Consider the following 12,689-nt stretch of genomic DNA (forward strand, 5'->3'; position numbering starts at 1 on the left):
AAAGAGTTCATCCCCAGCTGTTTTGGACAACTATCACCTATCCCTCTCTGCAGCGGTTTTGAGGTGAGCAAGGAACTCTGGTGAGAAGGATGAGCTATCATGCTGCAACTAAAAGCCATACAGCATCCCCACTATCAGTCTCCTCACCACAGCTTCTAGCTTATTTGTGCGTGACACAAGTGTCAGCCCAATGCTGTAACCAGCAAGGAGTTTAAAAGGCTCGTCTGACAACAGGAATGGATGAAGCCTCCCAGCGAAGCAGAACGGACACTGTGAGGTAACCTTAGGTAGGCTGTAACGGGGAAAAAAGCCCATTGCGGAGTGACTAAAAGATCTCTTCACCCTTATGGCGCATGGAGCCACAGGGAAGAGAGATCTGGACAGAGTCATGTCTAACGGAGCCCATCCTACACTGTCTAGCGCTCAGAGTCAGGCAAATAGTGTGAAGCATCAAAGTGGATAATCAACTACAAGAAACAGAGGAGAATCCCCAAACCACCACTACTAACCAGCTGCATCCTGCTTCTTGGAGAGGTGATACCACCACCACAAAAAACCAAACCAAGGTAATGCAAGACATATGGACAGATGTTGAGTGAATGGAAGAAATTTAGAAAAAAATGCCCATTAGAAAAAAAAAAAGGAAAGAAAAAAAAGAAAAGAAAAAAGGCCTTCGCCTTACCAAAGAAATCATCCCGTACTATGAGAGCCATCCCATACGAGAAAGGGAACAGAAAGGAATGGGGACAAAGGGGAAGAAAGGAAGAGAAAAAAAGCAGCCATTAAGTACCAGTCTGTAAATAGCAAAGAGCAGCTCATCAGTGTGTGAACGTCTGTGTGTGGTGCCAGGGTACGCGGTGTTCAGTCGTAACTCATCTACACCTCGTCCTGCTGCAGCCCAGCCTGCCAGGGGTTTACCACAGAGGTCTCAGGACAAGCTCAGGATGAGCTCATCTATGCCTTCCATCTTCACCAGGTGCCTGACTACACGTCTTTGGGTTTCCCATCCCCACCACAAAGGCAGTTCAACAGACATCACGAGCAGGGTGACGGAAGGGCAGGGGCAGGAGCAGAAACAAAAGAGGGGCTGGATATCAAAGGTCGCATCTGGCCTTTTTGTGCCAGCCCAAATCTACCTCTGCACTGCGACAAACTGCAGCTCCAGTGGGAGGTTTTCTGAGAAAGGACCGCAAAAGAGCAGCTTATGTAAAAAACCAGCTTGACCTAGAAGAAAAGATGATGACACCATCCCTTTCTTTGGTAACCTCACAGAGCCAGCACCAAGAGGTGCTGGGCAAAGCAAGCTTGACAGAACTCAGGGCACGCAGCACAACACTACCGTGTCTGCGCAAGTCACCTGTCTACAGGGAAAAGGTCATCTAGTTTGCACCGAGATCAGGTGAGAGCCCCTCGAGCTCATCTGAAATCGCACCAGAGCCCAAGTGCATTTTATGGAAAGGGGCAAACCTGACAAAAGCGTGGCCTTAAGCTGGAAAGGCAAAGCTTCCACAAAAGGCAGAGGCTTTGCCACTGCAACCCATCAAGAGTCTTCCATGTCACTACGGCTATTCCAGAAAAGGGCTGATGTGCACCAAGTAACCCCGAGAGGCCATCGTGCACATGGAGGAACTCCTCACAGCCTGGTTCGCTGGGAGGACAGGGGGAAGCGGACTCAGACCCGAGCCCACCCGAGCTCTGCTCCAAGCACAGCACCCGTCCTGACAGAAAACCAGCACTTTGAGCCCCAAGACCGGGAGCGGCAGGCCAGTGTACCACAGTGGAGCAAACCTGCACAAAGCCACACAAGAAAAGCTCGCTGAAAGGCAGCAGGCGTGCGAGCACAGAGTGGAGACATCCTGCTGCCCAGGGACCCACTGGTGCAAGGCAACCAAGCAAGGCAAAGGTGGGAGAAGTCTGCAAAGCCAACCGTGTTTGGACAAGAGCAGGGGAGTATCACACGTGTATACCATGTCATTCGACCTCCACAAGGAAAAAAGAGACAAGAAAGGAAACTGAGCCGAGGAGATACACACCTGAGAACTCCCCTACGGGCCATGTCCAGCGAAGCACAGAGAGACAAGGGAAAAAAGGAAGTGAAAAAAGGATCAATCAGTGACTGAAACCAACAAAATAAAAATTTTGTTAAAAAAAAATTAACAATGATTCAGCCATTTCAATGTCAAAAGGCATGAAATAGTAAGGACAGGACTTGCCATGACTGTAGATGGCATGACTCTACAAACAGGACATAAAAAAACTCAAGGGAAGGTAACCTGTGGTACAGCTGCAACCACATGCCTTCAGCTACTCCCAGTTTTTTGGACATGAATTTCAGGCAATTACATCTTCCTGGACCGGATAAACCTTTATTTTCTCTTCATTTAGTCATATACCACTAAGTGGAGAACAGCCAGTTCCCTCTCCCTTCTCATCTCCCCTCCCCTTGTGATTTTAGCAGATAGACCCTCTGGTAACAAATGTGCTCTTCTATGACACTTCAGCTTGCAAAACACAAGTAGTTGCATTTTAAAACTTTCTTTTTTTTCTTCTTTACAAGGCAGTGCTGGGACCTAATTTGATAAACCCATTTCAACCTCTGTACAAAAAACTATACATAAACTTTCAGCTAGTACGGCTGATTTTCTGTCTTCCCCACAGAACCCCTGTTATTTGAAGGAAGATTTTCACCTCCAAAGCAAACGCAGCAGGGCATCCTAAAACTGAAAGGAAGGTGCACAACCATGGTCCACAACCATAGCGCACAACCAAACCGCCAGTGCTCCTTCGCATCCAGAAATTCCTGGGATGGGGAAGAGCAGGAAGGGGGAGATGGGAAAGGGGGAGCCTGCCCAGAACAGGGAGGTAAGAACCTGCAATTACAAGTGAATGCACAGGAAACCCAGTGTTCCTAAGGCTGAAGTGAGAAAAGAGGGGACTTGGTCTACAGTTACCACTCAAAAATAATTGTTCTAATGCCACATTTTTCTCCAGAATACTTCCTATACCAGTTCATGTATGTACCACAGTATTAGACGCAGGGGGGAAACCCACATGGTTTACATTCAAAAATTGCAGAGTACCAATTTCGTACTGAGAGGCGCTGGCCGCGTTGCAGAGATCCAGAAGAACCGAGTGAGGTTTTCCATTCAAGACACAGACTTGCCTGCCAGCTACTGCTCCAGGGTAATTTCTGTAACATCCTTCTATTTTAAAGTCGTCTTGAATGAGATTTCTCTTTCCTTAAGAAACGGAGTCCAAAAGGAGAGAATATTCTTTGAATTGATTGCCATATTTGGAGAGAGACTAGAGGATGTATTCAAATTGCACTTAGGTGGGGTAAACTTCATTAATTCCTCTGATTTGCAGAGAGAAGTGAGCCTCAAATATGACCCAGAAAGAGAGAGAACTCTTTTGGCTTGTGGATCTTCTCTCTGACATCACACCCATAAAGCACAATTTTCTCTGCGGTGCTTCAGACTCAAAGGTACAGCAGGAAAAGAGAACAATTTATCCAACAAGAAAGGCAAAACTTTGAACAACGTCGACAGATTTTTCAGTAGTATGACCTAGCCTTTTGCTTCCACCTTTACCAGACTTTCTTAGTGTTTTCTACTGCACAAAGCCAAAAAAAAAAAAAAAAAACCAACAAAAAAACCCCCACCAACCCAAAATACCTCATTTCTTGGTCAGACATGACCTCTAAGATCTCTCTCTGTCTCCTCCCTTTGTACAATCCTGGCAACATGTGAACGTTTTAAAGAACACTTTTACACGGGCAGAGTCTGTAGCCAGAACTCAATAAAAGCTTTAATTAGATTAACACTTCTCACAGACAACGCACAGAACTACCTGATTTCATCACAGCCCATCTCCCAGGTTTGAAAAGGAACCAGGAGAAGCCTTCTTGTTCTGCGAGCCTGCCGTGCAATCACCTGCAGGAGTTTTGCTGCTCTGCTCAAACCAGAAAGGTGTCTCCGCACAGGAACGTGCTCTTCGTAAGCTGCGCTGCATGGTCTTCACAGGCCAGGCTGACACGGGCATTCTCCAGCAAAGCCTCTGCATGTTTGTAGGACAAGCGGTAACTGCCAAACGAGAGATGTCTCACAACCCAGAATCAATCGCTGGTCTTTGGGCAGCCTTATTACTGCAGGAGGTGAAGCACCTTTGACTTCAGCTGAATCTGTGGTTTGAAGGCTTGGGCAACTAAAATCTCTGGCCCTCTGAGAACAAGTCTGCACTTCTCACTGATGGCTGGGTCAGAACACAGGGTAATCGGACAGGGAAGCAGGCTGGCTTCCAGAAGTGGGGAACAGGTTGTACCAGATGGTTCATACACCAAGCAAATCCTTTTCTTGAATAGTAATTCTTCAAAGCTCACAATCCTTGATGCCCCAGCTATTTTGGGGAGAGAAGGAAAGCAGCAGTTGGCCCCGTGATTAGTGGAAGAGCAGCATATAATCGACCATACACTCTCCTAGATGAGGAAGCACCTCAGGACCAAGGTAAAAACAGATGGGCAATGGCAAGACTGTCAGTGGTTTTAATGCTTTGATTCTCTTAGGAACAGAGATCCCAATAACCCAGGGCGGGGGCTGGCTAGCCAAAATCCATTCCACAGCAGGTAGATGAAGCTTTAACCATCACATGTCACTTCTACTGTCATCTTCACTTTAAGCAGTGAAGCCCTTCCACAGTGACTGCTAACGTCCAGGTGATTCTCAAACCTGGGAATCTTGCTTTTCCTTCTAAATTCTTCATTCTGTAAGTCTCTGCACACGCTGGCTCCAATTGCAGGCAGAGAAAGCCTGTGTGTTCATCCTCAACCTGCTGTAGATTTTTGTCTTCCAGCAATCTTGAGTTGGAGGCAAAACAATAAATGTTTTACCGCTTCAGGCCATGGTCATTGGTTCACACACACATGCACTCCTGCATGTTGCAGGGCTGGCACTATGCTTCTAAGAAACCCAAACCCCATCCGTATCAAAAAAGTACTGCAAGCGTTCTGATGGTAGTCTGGATCTTGTCCTTACACTCCAGTCAAACTCCTGCTTGCGACAACTTCACAGCTTTTTTTGTCTTAGATAAAGCAAGAAGCATTGTATTAACCTCCTTTCCAGTCTTCAGTCCACGTCTTCATGACTAAGGCTCTGGTGAGCAGGGTAAAATCTATCCTCTGCAGAAACACACCCTTTTAGAGGGTCTGGGTACAACACCCATAGTCAAAGCTGATAATCTTCCCTCATTTAATTTCAGCAAAGGTGAGCTGCTGCACATCTGTGATGTGATTCAGCTCGTCCTGTTCTGGACATACACACAGAACCAAACTTACAAGATTATTCAGAAGCAGCTCTTACATCAGTGAGCACCAGAAAGGAAAGGTACACTTTCAGATCAGGTCTCTTGCTGCTAAACAGATAAAAGGCATATTGTTGGAGTCCTCGTGTCTCCTACAGCTCCTTAAATAAAGCAGTAAAATGGAAAGTCATCTACACCGTAACAAAACATGTCAGCTGCCCATGTTGTCTGAGTATGCAACACCAAAAGGATGGCAGGGGCTCAGACTGCTACCTGAGGCAGAGCTGCTTCTCTGACTGCTGCCAAGTCCTTGTCAGGAATACAGAACACGACCCAACTGCAGCTCCTTCAAAATCAGCCTAAAAAGGGAATCACTACATCTCTCAGACTGACTATAAAAGGGTAAAAACTGAAATACAGACCATAATATTTCCATATAATTTAAACTCCCAAAACTTAACTAAAGGAGTTACCTTCTTGCGGGTGTCAAGCTCTTTATTCTAAGCAAAACTGCTAGTGTGTAGAATTACAGGCGTGGGGAGCCATTTAGGGGAGGAAGCAGAGGGAGCCAATTTTGTCTTTGACTCTGCATATAGAAATGTAACTTCTGCACATAAAGCAAGCCCAAATCAAAGTTATCCAACAGTTCGGTTTCTGAGTAAGCAGTACTGTACTGCAGGTATGTATTTCAGTCACATAATGTCTCCATTTTCATGCCATTTTTTTACAAACTAAATATGTAAAATCTGAGGGGAAAAAAAAAAGATAATTTAAGTGCTTCTAGAAGGCTAATATAGTTGTCATTGTACCACAGAAAACAGAATGGTTCTAAGCAAGCTTTTACCTAGCAGATCTGCTCCTTCATCAACATCTCCGATAACCTCGGACCCTGCTGTGGACAGTTCATGATACAGAGAGTCTGTGTTGATGCCAAATGCTTTGTTCACAATACCCTGTGTTGGGCTGTTGGTAGAAGAAAACAAAAAAAACAAACAAAACAAGAACACTTGTTACTTGGCAACATTTAAGCTAAAATATTTCTCTTTGAAATACTGAGCATCCCAGACCATTGCAACCAAACCCCTGTTCACTATGGGCTGATTCAGGGATCTTACCGAGTAAAGAAAAAGCACGTTTTATTCCCCATATCAAGGACAACTGCCTTTCATGCACAAGCTCAAAGCTCACCCATCTTCCTTTGAAATCGAAACAGTCAATGACTATTCAATATCTGACAGAATCCTTTCAACTCACAGAAGCTCTCAGCTCGGACTCCTCAGACTCTGTCAGGATTCCCACCGGCTCAGATGGCAACCTCAGACAGCAGGGAGATCAGCTTAGGACTCAAATGTTGAAAACACCAAGGGTCGTTTTCCCTTCAAGAACCAGTATGTGAAATCAGCCTGAAGGGTTGGTTTTTCCTTTGGATGGCTCCGCGTGTTGAAATGCTTCTCCACATGTCAGCAAAATGTGTTTCATCAGAGGTAAATTAAAGTTAGTGCTTTCTAATCATCTCACACGGGAGCACATTTCCACCACTTAGAGACTCTGGCACCATCAAGAACCTTGCTGCATTTCTTGACAGCCTCACGGCTCAAACAGAGGTGAGGCAACCTCTGGGCTTGCCATTGACTACTCTAAAAAATGGTCTTAATGTGGGGATAAATACTTACAAGTGTCCCTCCTTGTATGAGGAGAATCAGCCAGCACAAAGTGAGGCCGTGCAATTTTTGCAGCAGCCTAACAGGAAGATCAGTACCACTGGAGATTATCTCAAGTTTCATGGCTTCATTCTCAGATAAATTAAGTCTCGGTGATAAAGCTTGCAGGTTATAAATGGAGTGCAGTAGCTGCCTCTGGTATCGCAGAGTTACCGCATATTGCGGAGAAAAGGGGAAAAAAAATCTTTTTTTCAATTACAGAAAAATTACAGCTACCCAGACATCTGAGAGCGCAGCACTGAGGAGCTCCAAATGGGTGCCGTGACTGTACCAGATCGAATCAGTTCGTGCAGCCTAATGGACAGCACAAGTGACAAAAAGCAACCAGCACTCAGCATCTGACCTGAAGACCTAATTCAGCTCGAACCCACCTCTTCAGCACTCAACGTTCAGAAGCTCTGTGTGCGTGTATATATGTATATGTATCTCAAAAGCATTCTGCTTTTAAAGCAGCGAGCACCCAGCAGCTCAAGTCAGCTCGTGCCTCCTGTAGCTTTCAGTCTCTCTACCCGGATCAGAGATCACTGCCTGAAGAGCTCCCAGCACAGCAATCCTCTCTGCTCCCTTCTTTTCCCTGCGTTTGACCAATTTTTAACCCAGTCTCATCAGTCAGTTTTGTCTTCCCCGCACAGAGCTGTTCCAGCTACCCAGATTCTTCCTGCACCTGACCCTAAAAATTGTCTGTGCACCTGCATACTCTGAGGGGAGCTCAACTGTGTGTGGTTTAACAGCTGAGAAAGGCATCTGTTATTGCTGCTCATTCCCTTCTCGATGAGGGTGCTCAAGAGGGCAAATCCAGTCCAGATTTGGACTGTGAGAAAAGCTTGCCCCAGCTTCGTCAGGGTACTACCCTCTGCACACCTGTAAGAGCTAGGGGAGTTATTTTTGCTGGTGTTGTGCCAAACTACCCACTGGACAAGGGTAAAAAGTAATGAATTCCATAAAATTAGGCACCCAGCCCTAGTCAAAATGAATCAAGGTGCTCAGACTAAGAATTCTAGACTAGCACCTGCCTCACAGAAACGGAGAGCCTTTAGGAAACCTCCGATTTAGCACAAAGCAGGTGATGGAGAGGAACCAGAGCAGCGGAGCAGTTCAGGAAAAGCCTGCTAATTCAGAGAACTCCATCTGGGTCCTGAGTGCATTGATGGGTCAAAATTGCTCTGATCTGCCTCACCTGGGACCCACACCCACCCACCGGTCCAAAAGGCTCCCTTTAACCTCAGGCCTGTGCCTTCAGTCCTTCCTTAAGCTACACTGCAGGTGTTCCTGTCTTCAGCCCTGCGTCCAGCTGCTCAAGAATCGCACCGGGACCTAACTCATCCCCTTGCCTTGCCTGGGGCTGTTGATGGAGCTTGTTACCAGTACTATTAATTACTGCCCTCTCTACTCAGCGTCTGTGGGACAGGGATCACTCCCTCGTGAAAGACCTGAAAAAATTAAGACTGAAAAAAAGTTTGAGGTTTTAAAAGTGAATTTGGAACTGATCTCTTATTAGACAAGTGCATCTCTTCTTTCTTCTGGACAGCTTAAGCCCACATCCTCTTTGCCTGTCTTAAACCTTTTGTTGCTCCATCTCTCCATCCTCCCTGATCCAGCAAGGCAAACCATCCCTGTCCTGGGTCAGCTGGACAGACCCTTCTGCATGTTACCAGCAGACATTTGCCTTCTCTGGAGACTCAGAGAAGGTCAGGACCCCTCCTTATTCGCACTAGGCAGAATATAGGGACTTTCTCAGACAGCTGCATCTGGAGCCCAGGGTGAGCCACAGCATCTGTTCCTCACTCATAAAACCAAGTGAAAGAGCACACAGTGAGAAGTCCCAATCAATACCTGTTACCAGTACGTTCCAGGCGTGGGTCTTGACACATATCCAGCTCCGGAGTAGAGTCTATGATGTCCTGAACATCAGACCACTCATCACTGCTGCCCATTCCTAGGTGAGACAACACATATGATCTATAGGATCAGAACCTTCGCAGTACAGTCTTCCTTCAAGGGACCTCTGCAGTTTTGAATATTGAGGTTTCAAACCTTCATGGTGTCATGTTTGAAGTCTTAGAATAGGAACAGAAAGTGGTTGATCGTCGAGAGTCACAAACGCACCAGTGCTGGGAAGGTGCCTTCACATTCCCAGAGCAGGAAGACTACAAGCATCCCTGCTCCCACACCAGAGTGTCACCAAGGTCATTGGCCCGAATCCTCGTTAAAATGTGATAACCAGAAATATTTCATCCGTTAAAATAAATCCCAAATAAACCTTTCACCTGTCAGTAAAAACTCTTCAATCACCATGCAGCTTTAGCTGAGATCAAAGAGAACAGTGATTTTCTGTATAGCTTCACAGAGATTACCGTACTTATGAATTGGCACTATTTAGTTTTAAAAGAAATATTTTTTCAATACAAATTCTCAAGTCTACAACTGGTTTTGATATCCATTGCAGTGAAATTTCACTTAAAAACTGACACATGAAATCTGCTCTGGTTTCTGTATTATCTACAGCCTGATGCCAGTATTTAAAGAATGAGGAATTTCCTCCTCTTGCCAAGTACGTTTATTGCATACCAAATTGTTCAGAAAGCTCAGACTTGCACCCATCCTAAACAAGCAGTATCTGTCTGTTCGCACAAAAAATTCTTGAAGGATTAAAGCCTTGACTTGTAAACTCTGTTAGTCCCTCGACAATGTTAGATATGAAATTTCTGACCTTTCCAAACAGCCTCAGTAGCCCAATATCCGAAGCCCATGACAACTTGAGTGTTGATTTTATTCTTCTAGGCTGGCACTGGCACCAGTTGACAACAAGTGCCATATCTGAAGACAAAGCGTGATGTGTATCTGTTGCCAAAGTGGGCCCCCATACGCCTATGGTTTCAAGCTCACAGCAGCAGAGGCTTCCTTTTCTTTATTTTTGCAAGCTGGGAAGCTTTTCTGCAAACACTTTCGGGGTTTGGTTTTTTATTTTTCAGTAGTTCAGCTCTAAGACATGTGCATCACTGACAGATATTTTAATCATAGATGCATAAAATACGTAATTAAAATCCAAGTATCTGTGTTTCTCCTCAGCACCGAGATCTGACTTCGCATTTCTTGTGTGGAACAGCTGAAAGGCTGAATATGCAGAGCACATAGGAAAGATCCAACTGTCTGCCTTGAGCAGAATTCACAACATCACACTTCCACCAGGAAAAGAGAAACTTTCATGTGCATGATCACTTCTGAGCTGGACACACACAGAAGAGAGCAGACCTGGACTCAAGAAACCTATTGAGGGTAAATGAGCTTCTAAAGCAGCAACTGTAAAGATAAGGGAAAGTGTTTACAGGGCATTCAAACTCCTGCATCCGTGCTCAGCCTGACCCCAGCAATTACACTGACTTGCCTTGGCCAGGATCACCGAACCAATCACCATTTAACAGCTGCCTATGCAGCTTTTGTGAAGAACTACATCAGTTTCTGGCAGGTTGACACGTGTGACTCTGGGACCTTCTCAGCTGCTAACAGAAACACAGAATGCGACTCAGTCACACTAACTTTCATTCAAATGCTACAGCAGAAGGGGTTACGTATCGGTTTCTAGCCTTCCTTTGTTAGGAACCAGCAGCGAATGTCAGCCAAGGAATTTACTCTTTATTACTCAGAAAAAAAGATTATAATCTTTTAGCATCTGGTTCAGACACCAACCTCGCAGACCTATGCTCACTCCTGTGCTCCTGCATAGACTGTCCTTCAGCTAGTTTTACCATCTTTTCCTAAGTTCACGACCTGTAAACCAGACCTCTTCTCATCTCTGAAGGCTTGCTGCGAGTCTAAACACACCGCAGGCTGGACGCTGCTCAGGCACTACGTTGGCACAGCAGTATCAGAAAGCACAGAAAGGGGGTTTATCATGTTATGACACCATTTGCTTTACCCAAACAGCCTGGTGCTAAAGGCTTAGGTGATGGCTTTCCTGACAAGAAATCATTAATCCAAAATACTGAAGGAGTCGGGAAATGGAGACAAAAAAACCCTGTAACTTCCAAAGATTTGGGGATGTGAGAAATAGACTAAAAGAAAACAGTTTCATCATCACCATCATGGCTTGGCTTCGCGAACGAAGATCTGGGAAGGGCTTTTCCCACGCTCACTGCAGGTGACGAGTGCACCCTTCGGGGCTGCGCGGTGGGTTTTTTAGGTGAGGCGCAGCGTGCGCGGAACTGGCTCCACCCTTTACACCTGAGGTTCATCTGCCAGGGCCTAGCGAGCTTGGACGGTGACAGCGAAGTCCTCGGGTCGTAGGTTTGGTTAGAGTGTCCTTCTCTTAGATGGAGCCTTACAGGGCTAAACGAGCTTCATCTGCCCAGGTTTGCAGTCAGAGCTGTCCTTCTCCTAGGACGGTGCCCGAAGGCTAGTGAGCCCATCCTGCCCGTGGACACACTGTGTCTGACCCTTCAGCTGAGACCTGTCTGGCCTGGGAGACCCCACCGGAGGCACATGCCACCACCAGCACAGCTCTCAACCTCACAAGGGCACGCAAGCTCCTTCCCCACGGCAAGGGGGTGCCCGTGGAAGAGTCACTGCTCTACCTTCGGACATCACAGACCCGGGCACGGGGCGGCCGGGGCCTGCCAAGAACGGGAGTCCTGGAGATGGAAAACAGTTTATTTAGCTGAGAAAAACAGCTGAATATAATTGCTATTCTTAAACACATCAGGGTGTGGGATAAACACATAGAAGAGAAAATAATTATTTAACCTGACAAATTGGGCATATGAAGAACTGGACATAGAATACTTACAAATAAATTCAGAGAAAACTAAATGGAAGCTTTTAACTATCACATTGATGAGGTCCAGAAACAGCTTTCCAAAAGCTCAGTTAGACTAAGATGGGACTTGTCTGCTCATGAAAGAGGTTCTACGACATGGATGAATGTAACTGCAGGGGACTGAACTCAGTAACCTGCTCCCTCTCTGTGTATTTGTGAAACTACTCATATTACTGATGTTTTAAACACTTGCTGCCCAGAAAACTGCTAATTAGCCCTGTCTCGCTCATGGACCTACGTAAGGCTACCTCAAACACTACTTCTGAAGCCGGCTACCCCTCAGTCTCCCAGCCTCTCCCTGTAACAGAGGGACACAAGCACTGGGAAGTCAACTACTTTAATGACCAAGTACCCGAGCTCCAGCTTCCTTACCTATGCTGACATTCCTCATTTCCTGCGTGACCTGGACTTCCATGTTCCGGCTGTTCCGCTTTTCTCGTGCCCTCTTATTGTTCTTAGTCGTGCCATTGTATTCGCTGATGGGCTGGATGCTCTCATTCAAGGGTGTGACAGCAGCAGAGGGCACAGATGACGTGGGAGTGTTGGACTTGGTTCCAGTGGTGCTTGGTGTGGCAGCTGCTGAGGACTGCCCGGATTCGGACATTTCATCCTGGGGGCACTACGACAATTTCAGAGTGGGGGAAGAACAAAAAGGGAAAAGCAGAGCTATACATTTCAGTTAATCTCCCATTTGCTGGTGTACGGCTGCCTTAAAGCATTATGGAGAATGAGTCTCGCTTGCTGCACCAGCTACATGTCCAGTGCTTGCTGGTGACACTAGGCACTGCAACCACAACGAAGCAGTGAGTTCTCGTGCTGAACTCAGCAAGCGAATCCCACCTGTGAAAGGACTGATGTCC

The 12,689-nt window shown here is 46.2% G+C and overlaps 1 protein-coding gene across 1 annotated transcript in view; it reads right to left on the reverse strand.

Moving 5' to 3' along the window:
• The window catches only part of MAPK8IP3 (mitogen-activated protein kinase 8 interacting protein 3), a 36,837-nt gene extending 24,404 nt beyond the window's left edge, over positions 1–12,433 (reverse strand). The window contains exons 1-3 of the mRNA XM_010134783.1: positions 12,202–12,433; positions 8,850–8,952; positions 6,140–6,258 (exon numbers count right to left, since the gene is read on the reverse strand). Coding sequence (XP_010133085.1) covers positions 6,140–6,258; positions 8,850–8,952; positions 12,202–12,433 — 454 coding nt within the window. The remainder of the gene's footprint in view (positions 1–6,139; positions 6,259–8,849; positions 8,953–12,201) is intronic.
• Between the last annotated feature and the right edge of the window lie 256 nt (positions 12,434–12,689).

This window comes from Buceros rhinoceros, unplaced genomic scaffold (genome assembly GCF_000710305.1).
Source record: "Buceros rhinoceros silvestris isolate BGI_N320 unplaced genomic scaffold, ASM71030v1 scaffold32784, whole genome shotgun sequence".
NCBI lineage: Eukaryota > Metazoa > Chordata > Aves > Bucerotiformes > Bucerotidae > Buceros > Buceros rhinoceros.